Raw genomic sequence first — 24,624 nt, forward strand, 5'->3', positions numbered from 1 at the left:
AACAATGCCATTTCAAAGATGGGATATCAACACAACCCTTACTTAACATATATAGAAAATTGGACACGTTACGATAGATCGAATCAATTATAATGAATACCGCACCAATTAGACTAATTTGTATGAAATTAAACAGTCTGAAAGAATTTGTTAACTAAAATCATACCACAGCCAAAAAGCACGGTATTTCCTTTTCCCATCTTAAACCTATCCTTTTTTTGTTTTTTAATTTTAAGGGAGAATTAAAAAGCAATCAATTTGTAGATAAGTTTGACCTAACCATCATACCTGCAACCCTAACTTTCTGTGTGTCACGGTTCTCTGACTGGTTCCTCCGATTGCTTACTTTATGTCAATCCATTTGTTAGTTTATCTTTGTTGCATTACACTGTGTAAGAGTTTGATCTCCTTATGGAAGAAGTGTTTCCTCCGTATCATGTTTTTATTAATCACAGAGGACCTGATGTCAAGAAAACCCTTGCTAGTCATATCTATCATGCTCTCGAAACGCATGGATTGAGGGTATTTCTCGATAAACAGGAATTGCAAGTGGGGGATTTCTTAACCCCTGCAATTCAATCTGCCATTCGTAGTGCCTCCGTTCAGATCGCCATTTTCTCCGAAACATATGCGCAATCCCCGTGGTGTTTGGATGAGCTGGTATGGATGCTTGATTCTGACCCAACTTCTATTAAGATCATCCCCATATTCTATGACATCGAACCTTCAGAACTTCGTCATGTGGAGAAGGGAGCATATGCCACAGCCTTTGAGGAGCATAGAAGGAAAGGCAGGGTTACCGATGAACGAGTGGAAAGCTGGATAAAAGCCTTCGAAAAAGTTTCTGCTATTTCTGGCATCCCATTCAGGACAGAGATAGAGTAAGTATTTACATGATATGAAAATATATTGATTTAAAGTTTTTAACCTGAACTTCTGGTTTATGACAAGTCCCAAAATTGTTTCAGCGACCATGGAGAGCGATTGAAAGAAATCGTAGAGACTGTATTAGTAAAGGTCGGAAGGGAACAACTGCATGTATGTGAGTACCCTGTGGGACTTCGTCAAGCGGCGGAGCATTTCGAAAAGGTGGTTCTGAGTCGAAGTGAATCAAAGAGCACCCACGTTGTCGGGATTTTGGGGCTAGGCGGATCGGGAAAGTCAACTCTGGCTACTCATCTCTACAACTCCATGTGTTCCCAATTCCAGAGATGTTGTTTCTTGTCTGATGTGAGTAAAGAGAAAATACCATGTCTGCAGCAAACACTCCTCAGAAATCTGCTGCGTGATAAGAATTTGTGTATTGAGGCTTCCCGTAGAGGTAAGGCCTTGCTTCAAGATCGTCTAAGAGGGTTGACACGCGTTTTGATTGTTTTTGATGATATAGATAACACAGAGCAAGTAGACAATCTGTTATGTGTAAAGGATGTGCTGGGAAATGGCAGTGTGATTTTGGTGACATCTAGAGACCAAACTTTGTTTGTCAGTTCTAAAATAGAAATATACAATGTCAAATTACTAGATGAGAAACAAGCCCAAGAGCTATTCTGCTGGTATGCCTTCGGCAACACCAAACCAGTCGACGATTTGAAAGATATGGTGGAAGAGTTGGTTAGAATGTGTGGTGGTTTTCCTTTGGCTTTGAAAATTTTAGCCGGGCAGCTCCACAATGAACGTAACCCAAGAAAGTGGAAGCAGCAGTTGAAAAGCCTCCGTAAACAACTGCCGGAAGACTTACTAGGAAGGATAGTAATGGATAGCTATAAATCTCTCGACAATACAGAGAAAGAGGCCTTTTTAGACGTTGCCCATTTCTTAACGGGAGAATACAGAGATCTGGTGGAGAGGGTTTTGGATGGATTTAATGATAATGGTTTTCAATGCCTTCAGACGCTCCGTCAGAAATGCCTTGTGGAATTTGAGCTTGCAGATATAATTCGTTCAAGAGCGTTACAGGTAAAATATTACCTGCAACCCTTAAATAGGAGTAGATTTTTATCATCATTTATATATGTCATTTGAACTGTTTATTACAGTAATGTAACTAATGAACTTACTTTCAGGTTGAAAGCGTGGATTGGAGTGTAGGTATTTGGAGAAGAGCAAAGGGGAGCTTCAAAATAAGAATGCACGATTTAGTGAGGGACTTGGCAAGACAAATCGGCAGACAGGATTTACCTCTTCGCCTCTGTTGTTCAAACGATAAAATGATCTCCACACGGGTATTTGATCTCATTACTTTTCAACAGTTTCCGTTATTTTTTTGGCCATTAAGCATGGAAATGTACATAGAAAGTAAACGGAAGTCTAATTTTTCCAAAAGCTATTTTTTGAATCTTCGGTTAACTTCTATTAATGTTGCAGCAATCTCCATCTTCTAATAAAACCTCTCCAAAATAGGCTGACTGAAGTTAACCAAGAAGTTTTCCTCAAGATAGGCTGACTGACCCTTTCTTCTATTTGAATCTTTTCATTTAGGATCTACAGTACCGATTCAATTTTTAGTTTCTCCCTATTACATTACTTTTCCCAATATAGTTGAACCCTAATATTCTGTTTATCAATGACAATTTCTACTCGGTCGTTCGATATATGTCAAACTCTAGTTATTCACAAACTCTGCAAAATCTACATGGGGTTTGTTGATGATTGATGCTGGCCGTCCAGTTGATCATTCAGTTCTGCCATCGGTCACCTGTTTTTGCGTGCCCTTCGTTCCTTGCGTTGCTTGGACAGTTAGTTTTAATTGTAGTTTGTTTTCGTTTAAATTCAGTTAAGAAGATCTTAAATTCAGCTAACAACTCTGTTTTTCCTTTTCCTCTGCCAACGAATAATCAATGATAATGCATGTGACCGCTAATGCGTAATAAGTTCCTTCTGTTATGCTATGAACTATTCCATTGAATTCTATTTGTATTCAAGCCTAGCGTAGTTTTCAATCAAGCTGGAACAAAAGACTGCTGTGTATCAAAACAGTCCAGTAATAAAAAACAGAGGATTCTGCAATCGTTGAAATCCATGAATGATCAATTTATTTTTCTTGTAAGTGATCTGATTTTATCACCGTTTTTATTACTGTTATCTTTTCTCTCAATTTACTGTAATCTTTTTATCAATTGGTTTAAGGGTAAGGGCTGGTTTCAGAAACTACATTTGATATCGGAGTGGGAATGTTCGCATTGTTTAGTATCAACAAAGAAAAAGATCGTGGGCATCAAAGTCCTTGTTTCCAAGACGCTCCATTCAAGGGATCCAGTGATTCTGATGAAGGGGAGAACAAAAGTCTTTCCCCAGCAACAACTTCACTCAACCGACAATTCACAACTCATAAACTCACTTAGCAAGAAAACAAAGATTTCAACTTTATTAAATTCCATGTCACCATCAAGTTATTGCGACAAATTAATTACAAGATTGGCCTGTCAATGGCCTTTCAACTCTGTTCAAAACCTCCAAACCTTATTTCTCTAAGCTCAGACCAATTTCCAAGCGGCCTCATCTCATTCTATCTTTCCCTGGGCCGATTCTGACCCACTACTCTGTTCTTGGGCCGATGCGTTACTAATTCCTCGTTGGCTGATTCCCATCTGTATTTATTTAGCAGCCACTTCCCTCTTTCCCCTTTTACCTCATTCACAGCCCTCTTCGTATTCTGTTTTCGCTGGCTCTATCTCTGCTTCCTTTGTACTTTCCCTTTGTTGCAGAGGGCTCACCTCTTCTCAGGCCTACACAGCTTTCACTTTATATTTCTGTTTCTGATCGACACACAGCTACCTTCAAGGCCGATACCCATTCTCTTCTATGTGGGCCCCTTTATACCCTCAACCTTTCCCCTCTTCAATACAACAGAGACGTGTTTACCATATGCTTTTACTCTGTTTTTATTTGTCTCTCTACGCAGCCTTTCTCATGACCCTCTCCCATGATGGTAATGGTTGAGTCTTTAATTCCACACTCTGCATGCATAAACCTCTTCCTTTACCCTCTGGCAGATGTGCATAGTCTGTTTTCCCATTTGGCACATGGCTGCACTTGCATCAAAGCCATATCTAATAGAGGAAGACTTGCTCGATAGCAAGGAGAATCGCAGCCTGCAAAGAACACATCAGCCGCTGGCTTCATTTTTGAAAGAATTATTTTTAATTAATAAAGAGGCGTCACTTCAGAGGAGATCGCCCAATGTTTGCCACTGCTCCAAATCGATTGTATAAAAAGTGAAGCCAATTCGTTTAAAAGAGGAGATCAAAGTCAAAAAGATCATCTGGTATAATTTGTCAAGTTTGAATCTACCTTCGAAAAGGGTGAAGCCTTTGATTTGTAAGAGTAAGTTGCAGGAAGATTACAAATTAGAAAAAAGTTGTTTTGCATGAATAAGATGCAGATCTTGTAAAAGCCACAGAAATTAGCCACCCCTGAAATCAGCTTTGGAATAGGCTTGAAAGTTACAAAAGCAAAGAATTTAGTGCATCGTGGTAGGAGATAAGCTTACTAAAGTTAAGAAATTATCTTATCTTCTTTTCTTTTCTTTTTCTTCTTTTTTTTTTTTTTTTGTCATAAAATTTGTTGAGCTGATTATTCTTTGAAATTAAGGAAGAGGTTGTTGTTATATTCAATTCTTCCATTTTGCATGAGAACAACATGCATAGTTTTTGAATGACATTAAGTTAGATTGTTTAAATTTGATTTTTGTATGAATATGTATATGACTACATCCCATAATGTCCAAGACCTCTTTATTAAACCAATTGTATTGCATTTCTTATTTCTCATCATTCGATCAATTGATCATGTGATCAAGCTGTAATTAAAGATTCATGTTCCTATTAAAAGAAGTTTATTGATGTTGCAAATTGTCTATTCTTAATTTCTTTAGGGTTGAGTTATTGTCAACGCTCCTCTCCGATTCTTTTGTGCCTGAAATCTTCTCTAAAGCATCACTAGTTCATCAAATATAAGAAAGATTTTTCTAGAAAATGAATCCTGCATTTTTTTTTTTGCTATACTCCCATCAGTCCACATCTATAGAAAGATTTTCTATTTTATGTAATAAGCTTATTTTTTACAATTGCCAATAAAGATGATTTTAGGCTAGTGATCATAGCACAACAAAAAACTTCCCAATCTTTTGGAGATCACCATCTATCCCATTTTTGTATCAAGATGTTGTTCATCATAAACATTTTCATCGACTTTCATAAATCGTCCTAAATTATTCTCAATTCCAAACAAAAGAACAATGTCCCAATATTCCTTTGGGACGTTATAAAATCTGATGTAGCGAGGATGTAACCATAGAGCATAATTGGTGGAATGAAAGTTTTGTTTCCAAGCTTGCAAGAAAAGACCAGCCCATACGATCATTTGCAAAAATATTAAAATAAATCCCTTTTTGAAGAGTTTACAATTTGATGGATTCCCTGAAGACCATTGATATCAAAGTAAATTGAATGTCTAGAAGCTTGCAAATGTCCTAATAATCCTATAACTTTCGAGTCTTGTTATCTTAATCTGTACTTCTTCATTGCCTTAACAAAATTGCAAGGATTTTGAAATTCAATGATTTCTAAGTCCCTAGTTTGCTACTCTCGGAAGACCTTTAAATACCGTCTTGTATAGCATTTTATAATGTGGTCAGAGAATAACTTAAAAAGGATTTTTGCGAGAGATAGCTTTCTCCTACCCCACCCTGGTAAAGGTTGTCTATATATGTGATTCTAGTCAACAAAAACAATGCTTAGAGAAAATCAATTTAATATCTGTTTATATATTTTTAATGTAGTATTTTTGTAGCTCTATTTTATTATAGTTATCTCAACACGTAATTGTAAAAGTTCTTCAAATTTCAATTCAAAATCAAGGTATGTATAATGATGTTGTATTGCAATGCAAATATTTCTCACAGTATATATCAATTTTGTTTTCTAATTATCTTCTATGTATTGCAGATGGTGGAGAAAGAACATTAATAATTTCGATGTCCTTTGGATAACAATAACAGACACATATATATCTTACAAGAGAGATTTCATGGGCAGACATATCTCCACAACGCCTATCCATGGCATCTCTTAATTGTGCCTACAAATAAACTGATATGAATCGATGTATGCTTATCTGGTTTAACATAGCGATCAATGTTTTGTTTATGCCAAACAATCGGTATTGCCAATCGATAACAATGTGAATTTGCAATGTATGCTATCGGGTTAATAGTCCGATAACATATTGGTGCCAATTCATTATGACTCGACACCAATATGCTATCGAGTCTAGTAACCCGATAGCATATGATCGACAGTTAACTAATGTTAAGCAAGTTGTCGATCAAAACAAAAATGCAATTGGATATTATTCATTGTTAACCCGATAACATATAGTTATCAACTTTTAATATAAATTATATATATATATATTTCCTGGCAAGGATTTCTTCATCTGATCGATGCTATTTCATCAACACTCCCTCTTAGCTTGGGAAGATGAATGACAACATATCTAGCATCACATTTCTCATGATGGTCAGGATTCCTTATGGAGTCTCATAATCTCACTCTATAGAGGATCATATCAGTCAAACACGTGATATGAAGTATCACCTAAACACGTGATACAAAAGTTCACCACAATAACTTGTGATGACAAGATATCACCTAAGCACGTGATATCAATCTTGCAAATCAAGCAATACTAGGATAAAAACATGAGAATAATTAAATCCTCATTTTATCCAAATTGTGGTGTTTGCACTGACATTTCAAAATGTCTTTACCATAATATAATTATGGCACATCCATAACATACTAGGAATCACATGATATCTGGTTTGATCATTATAAGATCGTCACCTTATAATGTCTACATACAAGTGTCCATTATCTGAGAGATCGTCACCTCTTAGAAATGTACATAGGGGGTGGAGCCCATAAATGTCATAGCATGACAAAGAACTTTACACATTAAACATCTTTATTAATATATAAGTATAGATTATGAAGCAAATTACCTTTCAATCATACCAAGACCTTTTCTAAAGTGCTCAACTTTCACCCTGGAAAGTGGTTTGGTAGGAATATTTGTTGTCTGGTCCACTGTACAAATGTATTCCAACTGGATCACATTCATGTCTACCATATCTCCAACATAATGGTATGGAATCTCAAAATGTTTGGATCTGTCATGAAACACCGGATTTGGTGAGAGTTTTATGCAACTCTCGTTGTCACAATGACTAACTGTAGGTTTCATTGGTTCACCAAATAACCATACAAGCAACTTCCTAAGCCATATTGCCTCTTGAGCAGCCATGAAAAGTGCAATATACTCGGCCTCAGTGGAAGTTTGTGCTACTGATGATTGCTTTCCAGCTGATCCAGGATATCATGGCTGAACCTAAACTGAAGCAACATCCTGAGGTGCTTTTCTTGTCAATTACATTTCTAGCCCAATTTGAATATGTGAATCCATGTAAATCCAAATCAACTCTCTTATACAGGAGACCAAGATTTAAAGTACCTTGTAGATATCTCATGATGTGTTTTACTGCTACCAGGTGTATCTCCTTTGGTTCACACATAAACCGACTCAAAGCATTAACTGTGTAATAGATATCTAGTCTTGTATTTACCAGATACTCACACATAAACTGACTCAAAGCATTAACTACGTAATATATATCTAGTCTTGTATTTACTAGATACATCAGGGACCCAATCATTTGCCTGTATAGAGTAGGATCTATGGGTTGTGATTCTGTTGCTGCTTCCTTAAGTCTATGAAGGTTTGTTTCCATTGGAGAAGTCATAGGTCTGCAGTTTAACATTCCAAATCTCTTCAAAATGTCCAAGGTATACTTACCCTGGTTTAGTATGATGCCATCCGAATTTCACCATACTTCTAATCCTAGGAAGTAATGAAGGAGTCCCAAGTCCTTCAAGTCAAATTATTTAGCAAGGTCTTTCTTGCACTGATCTATATGAGGTGATCTCCACTTGTGATTAACAAATAATCAACATATAGAATCAATATCAACATATCACCTTTGTTTTGTTTATAGTAAAGATTTGGATCTGCATCATTCTTTGAGAAACCTAGCCCAATGAGATAAGTATCAATTCTTTCATACCAGGTCTTGGGAGCCTGTTTAAGCCCATAAAGAGATTTCTTGAGTCTACACACATGAGACTCTGCATTATGAATCTCAAATCCTTCAGTTTTCTCTAGATATACTTCTTTTGCAATCTTTCCATTAAGAAATGTTGTCTTTACATCCATTTGATGTACTTTCCATCCATTTGCTACGACAATGGCTAAGACTGCTTTTACTGAGGTGTATCTGGCCACAAGTGCAAAGGTTTCTTTGTAATCAATTAATTCCTTTTGTGAGAACCCTCTGGCTTCAAATTTGGCCTTGTGTTTCTCAATGCTGCCATCTACAACATGTTTGATCTTGTAGAGCCATTTGGAAGATACAACAGATTTTCCAGCTGGCCTGGGAATAATCTCCCAAACATCATTTTTAACAATGGACTGGTATTCATCAAACATGGCATCCTTCCATACTTGATGTTTAAGTGCATCTTATACATTGGTAGGTTCAGCTTTTGAAAGGTCATTCATGAGGGCAACATAGCTGGTGAATCTGTTAGGCCTTTTTCTTTATTTGAAGGTTCCTGAAGGGGCAACATACTGATGAGCTTCTTCTATAGTTTTGGTGGCCCATAGTGATCTTTTCTTGAGATTTTCTCTAGGTGGGTTTTGAATTTCACCTTCATTTTCCTCAAGATTCTCCCTCTGAAACTCAGGAGCGGGATCTTCATCTATGCTAGGAGCAGGAACATGGACTTCAGGTTCTATAGAACTTTGGGCTTTTATTAAGGCTAAGCCTTCTTTAAAAATTACATCCCTACTAAGTTCAATATGCCTTTGACCAGGTATGTAGATTTTGTAGGCCTTGGAGGTTTCACTATACCCAACAAATATTCCCCTTTTTCCTAAAGGCTCTTATTTTAACCTTTTCTCTTTAGGTAGATGGATATAAACAAGGCATCCAAATATTCTAAGATGGCTAATATTTGGCTTTGTTTTAGTAAAAAATTCCTCAGGGGTTTTATCTTCAATATGGGAGTGAGGACATCTATTTTGGATATACATGACAATGCATGAAGCTTCTGCCCAAAGATGGGTATCTAGGTTCTGATCAAGAAGCATAGATTTGGCAGCTTCTACAATTGTCCTATTTTTCCTCTCAGCTACCCCATTTTGTTGAGGATTATAAGGTACAGTAAACTCCCTCTTAATCCCAACATTTTTACAAAATTCTTTAAATAGATCTGAGGTGTATTCCCCCCCATTGTCAGTTCTTAGGGTTTTAACTTTATTACCTGAGAAGTTTTCTGTTAGGGTTTTAAATTCTTTAAACTTATTAAGGATCTTTTCTGATTCTTTACATTTCAGAAAGTAGATCCAAATTTTTCTAGAGTAGTCATCCACATATATTATATAATACAAAAATCCCCCTAAAGAGGGTACTGACATAGGTTCACATACATCAGAGTGGACTAATTCTAAAACATTACTTGTTTACGTAGTACTATTTTGAAAAGAGCCCTTACTATTTTTACCTACGACACATCCCTTGCATGCCCCTAAATGATATTGTTTTAACTTGGGTAAACCTGTGACAAGGTTTTCCATAAATGATAAAGCTCTGAAATTCTAGTGACCTAGTCTTCTATGCCAAACTTCATTTGTATCTGCAACTTCATGGATTAGGGCCAGGTTGGGCTTTGTCCATAGCTTATATAAGTAACCTTGTCTTTGACTAATGGTTTTGGCTTTCTTGATGGACAAATTCTTTGGCCAAGCCAACACTTTGTTGTTCATGAAGGTCACCGTATACCCATTATCCTCTAGTGTTGAGATGGAGACTAGGTTCCTCTTGATGCCTGGGACATATAGTACAACTATAAGTTGTAATGATAAGCCTAACTTCAGTCTGATGGTGCAGGTTCGAATTCCTTTGACTTGATATGTAGTCATCTCTGATTGTTACTTCCTCATTTGTCTCCTCTATCATGGAGTCTAACACTTCTTTGAACCCTGTAATATGTCTAGATGAGCCAGTGTCAATCACCCATGAGTTAGCCTTGTTTGATACTTGGTTTAAAAGTGTTGAGTAGAACACATATTTCTCAGAATCATCTTTGTCCTTTGACTTTCCAACTTTGACAAGTGTAGCTTGTTTACATCTTTCAAGACATTTAGCAACATAGTGCCCGAACTTGTCACACTTGAAGCATTGATTATTAGAGAGATCCTTCTTGGAGGTATTCTTGCCTTGATGTCCTTTCCTCTTCTTGAATTGTTTCTTCTTTCTTTTCTTATTGGAGTTGGTGTTTATAACTTGAAGATATTCATCTATATTCTTATGTTTGATCCCTTTCTTATTCAACCTTGATTCTTCTTGAAGACAATCTGCTCTTAGCCTCTCAAAATTTGGATATTTAGCCCTTGCACTGATGTCTTGAATGAACGTAGACACTAGGTAACCCATCGAGAGCAATGAGTGTTAACTCTTTGCTTTGGATTTCGTATCCAAGTGTTGCTAGTTCATCCCTTAGGGTAGATATCCGCATGAAGTAGGCATTGATTGACTACCCATTTATCATACTTATATGATTTATCTCTTTTTAGAGCCAAGGTTTTGCTTGCATTGGAAATCTCAAATGCATTTTCGAGTGCCTTGAACATATGATAGGCAGTCTCATGTTTCTTTATGATTGTCATAATATTGTTTCTCACTCCATCAATTATGATCTTGATGGACTTTTCATTACCCTCGATCCATGTTGTTTTGTCAGGTTCATTCTCAAGTTCTTTAGATTCGACTCTTACAAATGATTCAACTTTATTCTCCTTTAGGATCATCTTAATTCTAAATTTCCATGCTGAGAAATTGTTGCCTCCTTTGAGTCTATCTTCAAATCTGATAGTGCTGGCCATTTGAAGAAATGTGATGTTAGATATCTTCTTGACTTTGAATTTTTTCACAAATTTGAATGCCTCAGGTTCGATATACCGAGGCTCTGATACCATGTAAAAGTTATTCAAATTTCAATTCAAAATCAAGGTATGTATAATGATGTTGTATTGCAACATGTATAATGATGTTGTATTGCAACGCAAATATTACTTACAATATATATCAATTCTATTTTCTAATTATCTTCTATGTATTGCAGATGGTGGAGAAAGAACATTAATAATTTCGATGTTCTTTGGATAACAATAACAAGCACATATATATCTTACAAGAGAGATGTCATGGGTAGACATGTCTCCACAACATGGAGACATGCCTATCCATGGCATCTCTTAATTGTGCCTCTACAAATAAATCGATATGAATCGGTATATGCTTATTGGGTTTAACACAATGATCAATGTTTTGTTTATGCCAAACGATAGGTATTGTCAACCGATAACAATGTGAATCTGTAATGTATGTTATCGGGTTAATAGTCCGATGAATCGACACCAATATGCTATCGGGTCTAGTAACCCGATAGCATATGATCGGCGCTTAACTAATGTTAAGCAAGTCACCAATCAAAACAAAAACGCAATCGGATATTATTCATTGTTAACTCGATAACATATAGTTATCAACTTTTAATATAAATTTTATATATATATGTGTGTGTGTGTGTGTGTGTGTGTGTGTGTCTATATATATATATATATATATATATATATATAATACAATAGTTGTCCAATTTTTTAGTGTAATGCACATCTCTAATTTATATCAATGTAATTTTGATCAAGGTATAACAAAGTTTATTTTGTGAAATCCCCTATTTTTGTTCTACATTCGTACTGAAGGTTCCAATACATTTGTAGCGTTTTCAAATAACCACAACACCTTTTTTTTAGATAATATACATGCTTGCTAAATTTATCTATACATTAATTTAATAATAATTATTTTCAAAATATATTTTACATAAAATAATAAATTCTATTTTTGCATATCTAAGGTCTCTAGTTCCCATGGCTCTGTCCAATAGTATGAGGAATTTGTAGAGATCAAGATCATTCGTTGTCAAAATTTCTAAAAAATCAAGATATTTACTTTTTGTGAGTACAAAATTTTATCATTCTACAGAAATTCAATAGTTTCAAGCCTTTGCACTGAACAAGACTTGATCATTATTTTACCAAAAGATACAATAACTTTAATTATAATTAAAATTATCTAGACAATCAATTAAAAATTTAATAAAACACAACATTTGTTCCTTTATGATAAAGATCAATGTAATTTTCTAAAATTAGAGTGAAGAAAGCTTATTATTTTTTGTATGAATTTGCCCAAATTATGGGTAATCCCTTGTTTTTGTTCTATAATAATAATGAAGGTTCTAATTAATCTATATTATTTCTCTTTTCAATAATTTCATTTTCTTAAATGCTACTATAGATCCTTACTGTGATCTTCATCCATTTTCCCTTCTTCCATCAGTCACCAAATAGCAACCAGTTTATCTCATCATAAAATATAAATGAAATGAATCATTATTAATAATAAAATATTATATTTTATATTTTATTCATGACTTACCATTATATAATTTAAAAAAATAAAATAAAATTAATGTATATTATTTAGATTGTGTACATATTATTTATTTAATTATTTTATTTACATTATAACATATTTATTTTGCTCATGTATAACTACTAGTTTTACAGTCTCTATACAGACAGAAAAATAATTATTTATGTTAGTTTGAATTTATTTTATATAGTCATTAAAAAAAACTACGTAGAATAATCTGTATTAAAAAAAACTACGTAGAATAATCTGTATTTAACATATTCTATCTCCTCTGATTGATCAGCCACGTTCTTCCCATCATTATGGCTGGCTTGATGGATGGAAAGATCCCATCATTAAGTTTTTTGGAAAGGTCTCCACGTCAAAGTACGATGTACGAGGAATTCGTAGAGATGAATCCCATGAGTTGCCCGTACTTTTGCAAAATCAAGATATAAACGGGTTAAAGATTCTAGCGGTTCAAAATTCCAGTATCCTGCAGCAATTTAATAGTGTGTCGGGAGACTTGATATGGCTTCGCTTGAGTTGTTTAAGGAATATTCCTTTTACTCTTTTACTGAGAAGTTTAAGAGTGTTGGAACTTCATGGCGTCAGCCCTCAAGACTTCTGCAACTTGTTTGATGATCGTGAGGTATGTGCATCTTTCCTCAGCCAGCGTTTTAATTAGAGCAGAGCTTTTCCATTTTGTAATATTAAATATTAATAGCAATTAAATCACTGTTCGTATCGCAGCCTTCTTCGGAACTGCGTGCATTGGAAGTCGCATTGTATGGAGATTTTGGAAGCGCAAGCACGAGCACAGCTGGACCATCCACAGCCGTGGTCAAAAAACATGGTTCAACTTCAGAGTCATTGCAGCCTCCAATAGCTATTCGGAAATTTGAGGCGTGGTTAGGAAAGCTGAATTTGAGGAATTTGGGTAAGATAGTTTTACAAAATATTCGAGGCCTGAAGACACTCCCAATAAAATTTGAGGAAGTAACAAATCTGACACATGTAGATCTATCTGGCTGCAGCGATTTGGAGGTTTTGCCAAATTCTTTTACGGAAGAATTATTGCAACTCCAATATTTAGCATTGCGAGATTGCAGGAATCTTGTTCTCCAAGATTTGGGAAAAATCTCCACGCTTGAGTACCTCAACTTTCAGGGTTGCTCCATGCTAAAGGAAATGCCCAAAGGAACTGAGGTTCAGAAGTCTTTAAAGCATTTAAATGTGGTCCATACTGAGCTGAGGAAATTGCCTGACAATCTTGAACAGCTGGAAGATCTGGAAGAACTACATATAGGGAGCTCGGGATTGACAGAGATGCCATCTTCTCTATATAATTTGAGCAGGTTAACAGATTTGAGTCTGATAGGGTGCACTAATCTACATCTTATTGGCAACTCTATTGAAAAGTTAGTACATTTGGAAAGTTTCAGAATATATAATTGTGGAATGAGAACGTTACCTGTTGCATGGGTGAATATGAAAATTTTGGATGTTCAAGATTGTCCACTTGATATGGAGCAGTTGCTGACAAGAGTGGATCCAGGAAATATGTCTCTGGATATTTCTGAGGTGCAGGCAAGTATTGGTCAGAGTGCTCATCCAAATCGCCCAGGTTGTTTAACATATTTAATCATAAGACACAGCCACATTCTAGAGATAGACATTCCTCAGGCCGAAAGTCTTTTTCCAAAACTTGAAATTCTTGATCTGTCCGACAATAGTCTTTTGACAGGGATTGGAAGGTTACCAGACAATCTGATAAGTCTGAAACTGACGAACTGTTCAAAGCTGAGAAGACTGGCATGCCTCTCTAACCTGGCAAGACTCAAAGTTCTTGACATAAGCGGATGTGATGAACTAGAGACACTTAATGTGGAAGGTCTGAAATCAATACAAGTTATTAAAGCCAATAGTTGTTGGAAACTGCGAAACTTTGAGTGTCTGGATCTATTGGACCAGTTATCCTGTTTTCAAATCTCCGTTGCAGCATGGCCGATGCTGTTGTCAATTTCCAGATTGCTGGTGAGTCAAACCCTTTTTTCCCTATAAAAGAATTCTAGAACATTTATTTTACCTGAAAAAAGTCCAAAACATTTTTTTCCCTGAAAGAATTCTAGAACATTTTTTTCCCTTTATTTATTGTGTTTGATAAATTTGTTGATAATTTGTGTTTTTGCACACAACTATAAAATTTGTGTTTGATAAATTTGTTGATAATTTGCGTTTTGCACACAACTATAAAATTTCTACCATATATATATATATAACTGATAAAATTTCTATAAAGAATGAAAACTTATCTATATATATTAAACTTCATATGTCTTCCATGACATGAATCTTAGGCTATTAATAACTTTTATGCCCCTTTTCTCCATGGTTTGTATCATGTGATCTTGTTTTCTCTTGTAAAATTGTCTCTAGGAGTCTTGCATTCCTTTTATAATTTAAAAAATATTATTTGTTTATTGATTTTATTTTTTTAAATTATGTTCTGATTAATTTTCATTAATTTATGATCTTTAATTGTTGTATGGTTTACCTTGACTCTAATTCTTATATTTGTCTATAGTCATAAAATCTTATGAATTCTTTCTGAACTTGTCTACAAAATTATAAATACTGTTATCTAAATCAAAGAAAATCTTATATACTTTTTCTAATTGAATTATATTGTCAAATTTCTAGTTAGCTTCAATTATGATGCTCATTTGAAATACTTTCTAATATATAATCTACAAAAATTGTGTCTACACATTTTACCTTCAACATTGTAACTTGATTTATTTCATTTTCTGACTTTACAATAATTCATGTTATTTTCTTCCTTCATGCCATATAATAGCTGAAAGTACATTCATATTCACCTTGCCCTACTTTTCATGATTACTCATGTCTCTAGGTTTCTCTTTTACATCTATTTTTAGAAACCTTCAAATTTTTAAATTAATTTAATTGAAACCATATAATTTTGTGCTAAATTTAATGTTGGAGCTTTCAAATGAATCCATAGCTGGAATAAATATATTCCTCGGGCCTATGAGCATGAATGCTTGGAAAATGAAGTCCCCACCAAAAAACAATGAGATCATTGCATTGTGTTGCCTTTCTTATAAGCTAAAAAATTAAGGACTATAAAATTTCAAAAATATAAATGAAAAGTCTCACCAAACTCTTGCATTCAACGTTGTGAGGGCATCAAACAAAATTATTGTCCTAGTGTGCATAGATTTTTTTGGGGGGAGATGTGATAAGTTAGAGATGTCAAAGAGAAAATGAATAACAAGATAATAAAAGAAATATGATGAAGAAAGAATAAAAAATCATCCCTTGAAGTTGGAAAGATAATTATAATGAAAATGGAGGATGCTAAATATTGTTGTAAAATATTGATTGAGTGCTATGAAAGATGAAATAGGATGAGATTTAGAATCTAAAAACCAATTTAAAACATAGGGAGGAAAGAAAAATCACTAATTAAAACTTAAATCAACTAGGAGACTATTTTTTAAAAGAAGTTAAGAAAGAACTATTGAAAACTTAGCAGGTTGGGCAAATGATAGTTAAATATTAATGAAAGTCAAGCTAATATTTTTTTAAGAAGAAAACCTTATATAGTCATAGAATCTTGAACAAAAAATTGTACACTCATACTAATGCCTAAAACTAAATGAATGTGAAAATTATGAAATAGACATATTAGATATTAAACCACTAGAAATACACCACAAAAACATAAGTGCATAGAATTAGAAAACATACCTTTCTATTATGCTCCTTTTTTATTAGGAAAGAGGGATAGAACATCCAACAACTTATTAGAAAACATACCTTTCTATTTTAAATTGTGCGCAGTTTGAAGATACAGAAGAAGCTGGATGTCGAGTTTTGAAGGTGTTAGAGGATTGCACGGAGGCTTCAGTTTTAATAGAGGATGTCAAGCCGAGTGGTGCAATTTGGCTATTACTTGTAACAGATCCGAATTGTGAGATTGAAGTATCATTCCTTGGTCATTTCACCACCCACTCACCATCCACTTTGATGGATACATTACATATGTTGATGTGGAGAAAAGATTCAGAAGTGTTTAATGACTTTAAATTCTCCAATGATGACGCAATACATTTGAACATCAACGTACGCAATTCAGATCGACGCTATGAATTTGATGGATGGTAGAAGCCGTAAATGGGCAGGTTTCTAAGGGGTTGTTTAATTTATTTGCGTTATTTCATGAATATTAAATTTTGTTGCTCATTTTTAAGTACTGTCTTAGATGATATTCTTCAATAAAATTCATAATAATATATTTTGCATATAAAATTTAGAAAAAAAGTTGGAGATAAATTAAAAGAAGAAATTTATTTTGTGAAGTCATGTATCATTTCTAGTTGGTTCTAAAGCTCTATTGTTTCATGGATGAATACAATACTAATTATTACATTCATTACTCTGCTTTTATAGGGAAAGTGATAATGATAATGATATAGTACGTGTCCAACAATAACAACAGACATTACTCTGCTTTTGAATTTTTACTGAACGACATTTGATTTTAGATTTTAAATTGTCAGGAGACAAAAGATATAGAAAAAGCTGGAGGTCGAGTTTTGAAGGTGTTAGAGAATCGCACGGAGGCTTCAGTTTTAATAGAGGATGCCAAGCCGAGCAGTGCAATTTGGCTATTCCTTGTAACATATCCGAATTGTGAGATTGAAGTATCATTCCTTGGTCATACTTACACCACCCACTCATTTGATAATTCTTCAGGACATATGCTGATGTGGAGAAAAGATTCAGAAGTGTTTAACGACTTTAAATTCTCCAATGATGACGCAATACATTTGAACATCAACGTACGCAATAATGATGATCGATGGGCTGATTTTGATGATCTACCATTCATGGCAGGATGGATAGTAGAAGCCGTAAATGGGCATGTTTCTGAAGAGCTGCTTAAATTATTTTTGTTTTCAAAATTTTCTCTATTTTTATAAGAATAATTTTCATAACTTTGAGAATAATTTTCATAACTTTGAGAATAGGTAGACAGATGTAAAAGCCTTATTCTTTATATAAGGAGAAATGGTTGAATCAATATTTGCAAGAATTGCATAAACTAGGTCTATGCAAGCATAGAAACACTATGGAGATAGAGGAAAACACATAAAATTATTTCAACTGTATTTTTCTATTCAACCTATAAAATATTTACATATTGATGGTGCCTCAACATAGAGGTCTTCATTATAGATTGTTTAAAATAACAAGAAAAATAATCATAAACTAAATAATAATAAATTTGTTTATTTTCCTTTCATGTATTCAACATGCAAGATGAGTTTATATCTTAAAAATCTAACACGAATGCATCTAAAAATATAATTCATGTGAACTTAGGAAACCTTGGTCAATTATAAGTTGCATGAAAACATATGCCTAAATCACTTATCAACATGCCCCACCTTAATGTAGATGGACTCACAAGATGACATTGAAGTTATAAAATTTGAACCTTTGGAACTCGATTTTCCTTATATTTTGTAACAATATGAACATTTCTACACCTAGTCATATAATTCCACTTATTACCATCTTTCAATCATAATAAGCAGCAAAGACGTATCCAACTCAAATATTTAAACCTTTCTTAACTACTATTCTATTTGGCATGTAAACATTCGGGCTTGTAATACCTTTTGAATATATATATAATGTTTTGGCAATTAGAAACACAATTTCATCTAAACTTATAATTTGTAAACAAACTTTCGTAGATTTTCTATTCTACTCCCTATTCCAACATAGTTTTCCAGAATGATTCCTCAATCTAAAAATACTACAAAGATGGAGATCCCAACACATTTCCTTTTTATGTATTCTCCTATTGCAATAAGAATATTGAAGACTTTTCATTGATTGAAATGACTTATTTATATTATTTCGTTTGCAACACCATTTATATTTTATTCACTTCTAACATATGCAAGGCCTTAATTATTTGGTGTGACTATTAGTTTAATGGGTGCTCTAGTTCCTTGCTCATACATTTCCAAAATAATTCCATCATAATATATTCCTTTCATGATCCTAAAACTAACAATCTCTATAAAATATCCTTAATTTTTTGTTATAATATATGTGTGATCCAACAGGTTCTTCTTCCAGATACACTACTCTTCCATTATTCTTAGTTCTCTTGCCAGTACTTCCTTAATGGTACTCAAATACTTTGTGCCCTTCACCTCCACACTTGAAACATTTTTCTCTAAATGGCCTTCATTCAGATCTACTCCCACCTCTCTTGTCTTCATCATTGCAGAAGGAATTATAGCCTACTCTATCATTGTAGTAGGAGTTTCTATCATCTCTCTCTTTGGGATATTGATTACTTTCTTTCTGTACACAATGGTAGGGCTTATCTTTTTTTATTTTCTTTTTGACATAAGATTACCCTTATCTAGACTATATTTTGCCTCTCTAAAAGCTTCCTCTTTTAGACCTTTACCTCTACTCAAACTTCTTGTTCAATTTCTCCTACACCTTCAGTGAAAATTGGAATGCCTCCTCGACTATGGTTATCATTACCAAACTCAATTCCTTAAGAATGTTTGTTCTTAGTCCATTGATGTACCACACAACCTTTTCTTTAATTGCTTCACTATATCCAACCTTAATGATCACTTTGTAGAATTCTTCAGTGTACTACTTCATATATTTCTTCTTTTGCCTCAACGTTTGTAGTCCCTTTAGCAATTCAAGCTCATAATCAGTAGGTATTTTAAAGTGGAAAATTAAACCCTAGTTACTCCCCACCTAGGAGAGAGAAAGCGAGTCACTATGATGATTTTCAATTGGAAGAAACTTTACATTCAAAAGAGGAATGTGAATCCACAAGGGGAACAAGGATATGAATGTTGGCATATGTGTAGAGTTTGATGACATGATGGTAATGTATGTAGTCATTGATGTCAATATGCTGAAGTGTGAACTGGTATATTGAAGTAAGCAAACTGGCAAGTGAACTAGTATGATGGTGTGAACCAGTATATGCAAAAAGTGAACCGGTATATTGGAGTGTGAACTGGTATATGCAAACTTTGTATCGGGGTTTCATTTGATATGACTATCGGTTGGTAGTCTCAGCTTCAGGGTTTCCGGTTGATGTATTCCAAGTCTGTGTGATTCGACTGACGACATCCTGTGATGAGTTAGCATTGAAATGAAGATCAAATCACATTGCCACGTCAGCCTTATGCACGTGAAGGATTTCCTTGAGGATCTTGCATGAGAAGATTGATTCTATCTACCTTGGGAATGTGCAAAATCTTAGTAAACGATGAAGAGCGCGTGATGAGTTATCAACTTCCAGAAGCGGTGAAGAACGAATGATGGAGAACATCTTGAGATTTGTTCAAGATTGTTTTACCCTATGTAATGTATTTAAATGGCCAAGATTGGACCGACTGTATTGTTAACCTAAATGCATAGGGTTTTAGGTTTTGGCCACCGACCTAATTATTGTCTATAAGGTCGATGATGTTTTCTATTTGAATTTGTTGGCAAATGAATGTATGTGAGGAGATTCTTTCCGAACCAGAGAAGTAAGTAGAGATTTGCAGAGTGTGATTGTAGATGTAAAGGAGTTGAAGCAGATCTGCCTTGGCATTAAGTGCTATTCTCAGATCAGTGTATTACCTGTTGACTTCTAACCATTTCAGCAGATGGAAAATCCCTTTACCGGGTAGCTTTAACAGGGTTTTTGTAAATCCTTTAACAGGGTGACTCAAAATCATTGAGTTCTTCAAATCCTCTTACAAGGTAACCTTTAACAGGGATTTAACCTCTAACCGGGTATTTAGCCATCCCTTAACCGAGTGATCCCTAGCACGATCGGTTCCTAGAAGAACCTATTGTAAAGTCTTTAACCAGACTAGGCTCCTAATAGAGCGAACTTCAGAAGAGTTCAAAAACAACTTGTGGGTATTCATCCCCACTGTGGTTTTCACCAATTGGGTTTCCATGTGAAAAATCAGTGTGTTATGTGTGATGCTTTTTCATGTGATGTTTTAGTGTTTTCTGTTAAGCAGTAATGCAATTTGATCCAATGATCATTATATCTTTGATGTATTACTTTCTTAAGCATGTGGGGAAAGTTGAGATGAGATATTAGGTTTTGAGAAGATCTAGGTGTTACCGGTTTATAACTTTCACAGTCACACTGTGTTTTACCAATATTATCTTGGTTTAGGTTGGTGATGCTGTTTACAAGTTAGTGCAGTCTTTGTAGTTTAAGTTGTTAGAGAAATTTTTGTCTGTACTGATTCAACCCCCCCTCTCAGTACCTGTTGGGTATTTACTATTCATCATTCATCAATTGGTATCGGAGCGCCCTCCATGTCCTCAGTGCTATAAGCTTAACCACTTGACGAAAAGATCCTATTCTAATGATGAAGAGGAAAGTTCCTAAGTTCAACAGAGATAACTTTAAGATATGGAAAGACAGAATGAAGATCTACATTAAAAGCATGGGTGCTCAACACTAGAACTATGTTAAGAATACTTATGTTGTCTCTACCAGTACTCTCACCGATGATCAAAGAAGAGAAATTCAAGAGAATGGGCAAGTCATGGAAGCTCTTATCAACAGTCTATCTGATATTGAGTTTATAGATGTTCAAGGCAAAGACAATCCCAAAGATGTATGGGATACTTTGGGGACTATCTATGGTGGTGATGAGCATGTGAAGAAAGCTAAGGAAGAGAGCCTTAGGGGAAAATTTGAAGACATGCGGATGGTTGAAGGAGAGACCATTCAACAATATGGGATAAGAATTAAAACTGTTGTTGGAGACATCAAGAGTGCAAGAGGCACAATAGATGATCCCACCGTTATTAGCAAGGTTTTGGGATCCTTGTTACCAGTCTATGCAATAAGGGTTGACTCTATTCAGGAGTTGAGATCTATTGATACGAAAAAGGTATCTCTAGACTCCATCATTGCTAAGTTGACCGCATATGAGCTAAATACTTATGATGACAGTGTTCAGAAGACTAAATCAGCCTTTAGAGCATCTGCTCCACTATCTAGAAAGGGAAAAGAAGTTGGTACGAGCAGTGAACCTAGACAAACCAGGGATATGAATGATGAGGAGATCTTGATGGAGTTTGAAGCTCTTCTTGCTAAGAGACTTCCTAAGGGAACTAGAAAATATAGAGGTAAGCTCCCTTTGAAATGTTTTTCTTGCAATAGGATAGGACACATTGCTATCAACTGTCCCAACAGTGATAATAAGGACAAATCGGAGAAGTGCAAAAAGTTCAAAGGAGGAAATAGGAGAAACTGTCTTGTTGCAGTCGATGAAGGTGTCACAGATGATGAATCGGAAGATGAAGAAAGAGAAGACATAGTGTTTGTAGCCATTAAGGAAGATGTGTCAGACAAGAAGGCTCTTGTCTCCCGCTTTGATAATTCTAATAAGTGGATTATTGATAGTGGATGTTCTCACCACATGACTGGTTACCAGAGGAAGTTTCTATCTCTAGAAGAGTATGATGGAGGTGTAGTCGGATTTGGTAATGATGCACCATGTATGGTAAGAGGCAAAGGGTCCATCTCCCTAAATGGAAAAAGCAGTGCTAATAATGTGTATTGGGTAGAAGGCCTCAGGCATAACCTTTTGAGTGTTGCCCAACTGAATGATAAAGGACTCACTCTAGAATTCAAAGATGGAGTGTGCAAAATAAAAGGAAAGAGTGGTGAACTAATGGCCACCGGTATGCAGACTAGAGGTAACTTATTCAGTTAAATACAAATATCAGTCATTGTCTAATGGCTAAGTTTGATGACAGTTGGATATGGCATAGGAGACTCTGCCATGTAAATTTTGATAATATTGTGAAGGCCAGTGAGATCAAGGAAGTTAGCGGATTGCTTTTGGTAAACAAACCAGAGAATTCTTTGTGCAGATAATGTCAACTGGCAAAAATGTATTCCTCAACCTTCAAAGGTAAATCTTTCACAATAGATAATTTACTACTTGATCTTGTGCACACTAATTTGTGTTGTCCTATGAAAACTAGGAGTGTTTAGGGAGATAAGTACTTTATGATTCTTACTGATGATTGCTCTAGAATGATGTGGATCACATTCTTGAAAGACAAGTCTGAAGCTTTTGGAAAGTTTAAATCTTTTAGAGCACTAGTTGAAAAAGAAAGCGGTAAGAGTATTAAATGCCTTAGAACTAACCAAGGAGGTGAGTTCACTTCTGATGAATTCAATAAGTAGTATGAAGAGAATGCCATCAAGAGGCAACTGTCTGCCCCCCATACTCCACAAAAGAATGGCCTAGTAGAAAGGAACAACTGGACTATAGTTGAAGTAGCCAGAATGATGTTGATTCAAGGGAAGGTTCCTCACTGGACTCCATAGCAGAATGGCCTCGTAAAAAGGAACAACCAGACTATAGTTGAAGTAGCCAGAATGATGTTGATTCAAGGGAAGGTTCCTCACACTTTTTGGAGAGAAGCGGTGAGCACTACAATCTACACTATGAACCAGGTACTCATCAACAAAGGTAAGGATAAAAATCCTTATGAGTATTGGACCGGTAAGACTCCAGTAGTAAGCTACTTTAGAGTGCTTGGTAGCAAGTGTTATATCAAGAGAACTGAATACCAGAGCAAGTTTGATGCAAAATGTGATGAGGGAATATTCCTAGGGTATTCCACCAAGAGCAAATCTTTCAAGTGTTTTAACAATAGGACTTAGAGAATTGTTGAAAGTATCAATGTTAGAGTTGATGAAACCTCTAAGAACCCTTAGGAAACCAACAATGAGCGAGCAGGAGATGAATCGGGTGTAACCTTCTGGGAACCGGTTGCAAAACAACCAAGTACAAGTAACATTGCTCCTACACCTGTTGGCATTATGTGAACCGGTATAAGAACCGGTATGAGGATATAATGACATTGTATGTTGTCATTGATGTCAATATGCTGAAGAGGTGAGAACCAGCATATGTGAGAACCGGTATAACACTAAGAACCGACATTTGTGCCAAAGTGAAGCAGTGTGCTTGTTTAAGATGAACTGGCATATGGTTATGGGAACTAGCACATGGAAGTGGTGTATGACTACCGGTTGGTGGCCTCAACTTCAGGGTTTCTGGTTGAAGTGCTTCAAGCCTGTGTGGCTCAACTGGTAACTTTGTGTGATGAGTTAGCATGGTAACGAAGAATAGATCATGTTGCCACGTAAACCTTGTGTGCGTGAAGGATCTTGCATGAAGGAGATTGTTCCTATCTACCTCGGGAATGTGCAAAGGTTGTAAACGGTGATAACGCGTGATGGGTTATCAGCTGCTAAGAAATCGGTGGAAAATGAATGATGGAGAATCTCTTGAGATTGGATCAAGACTGTTGCATCTAATGCAGTATGCTCAATAGTCAGGATTGAACCGTTTGAATTCCTTAACCTAATAGGTTTAGGGTTTAGGGTTTTGTGTAGGGGAAAAAGCGAGACTAGGTTAACGTGCCCTAATCCTACCTTTTGACACACATTACGGAATACGAAAGAGCCTAGAGATATCGCACAATTGGCTACTTCTTTTTGTGAAAGAGAGAGCCACGGGATATCTATTAGGATTTCTACTCCCTTGTTGAAATTGAAAGTTAAAATGATGCAAGTTCAAACCCTAATCCCAAAATGCAAGTATGAACTAATAACAAGATTGCAGAATTGAGATTAAACAATGAACAGCTGTAAATACAAGGATGAAATAAGAATGTAGATGTGTACCCGTAGTCAAAATCGAACTGAAAATGTTCGGGACGGGGGCGCGGGCACCACTGTCCTGAAAACTGCACCGGAAACTGTCGTTCTGCACTCGGAAACACTGTCGGAAAGCTGTCTGTCCGGAGGACCAGGGCGCCCAGCGCCTCTGTCCCAGGGACCAGGGCGCCCAGCGCCCCTGTCCTGGCAGGACCAGGGCGCCTTGCGCCCCTGTCCC

The 24,624-nt window shown here is 35.5% G+C and overlaps 1 protein-coding gene across 4 annotated transcripts; it reads left to right on the top strand.

The window, feature by feature from the left end:
• Positions 1 to 213: 213 nt before the first annotated feature.
• Positions 214 to 17,732, top strand: LOC131056728 (disease resistance protein RPV1). Of its 4 annotated transcripts, none has more exons than XM_059221667.1 (7): positions 214 to 881; positions 969 to 1,956; positions 2,064 to 2,222; positions 12,903 to 13,250; positions 13,352 to 14,635; positions 16,469 to 16,809; positions 17,191 to 17,310. In XM_059221667.1, the coding sequence occupies exons 1-6, from the start codon at positions 412 to 414 to the stop codon at positions 16,790 to 16,792; spliced, it is 3,573 nt and encodes a 1,190-aa protein (XP_059077650.1). In that variant the 5' UTR covers positions 214 to 411; the 3' UTR covers positions 16,793 to 16,809; positions 17,191 to 17,310. The 4 variants fall into 4 exon arrangements, with proteins under 4 accessions (XP_059077650.1, XP_059077651.1, XP_057846968.2 ...); XM_059221668.1 differs by having other exon boundaries at positions 17,188 to 17,304; XM_057990985.2 differs by lacking the exon at positions 16,469 to 16,809 and having other exon boundaries at positions 215 to 881; positions 17,173 to 17,732.
• The last annotated feature ends 6,892 nt before the right edge of the window (positions 17,733 to 24,624 follow it).

The sequence above is a fragment of the Cryptomeria japonica genome, chromosome 5 (assembly GCF_030272615.1).
Source record: "Cryptomeria japonica chromosome 5, Sugi_1.0, whole genome shotgun sequence".
In the NCBI taxonomy this organism is placed as follows: Eukaryota; Viridiplantae; Streptophyta; class Pinopsida; order Cupressales; family Cupressaceae; genus Cryptomeria; species Cryptomeria japonica.

Coding starts and splice junctions, on each gene's coding strand:
- LOC131056728 (XM_057990985.2), top strand. CDS start 412: ATGGAAGAAGTGTTTCCTCCGTATCATGTTTTTATTAATCACAGAGGA. Junction 2,223..12,902: donor ATAAAATGATCTCCACACGG/GTATTTGATCTC, acceptor CTGATTGATCAG/CCACGTTCTTCCCATCATTA. Junction 14,636..17,172: donor TGTCAATTTCCAGATTGCTG/GTGAGTCAAACC, acceptor ATTTGATTTTAG/ATTTTAAATTGTCAGGAGAC.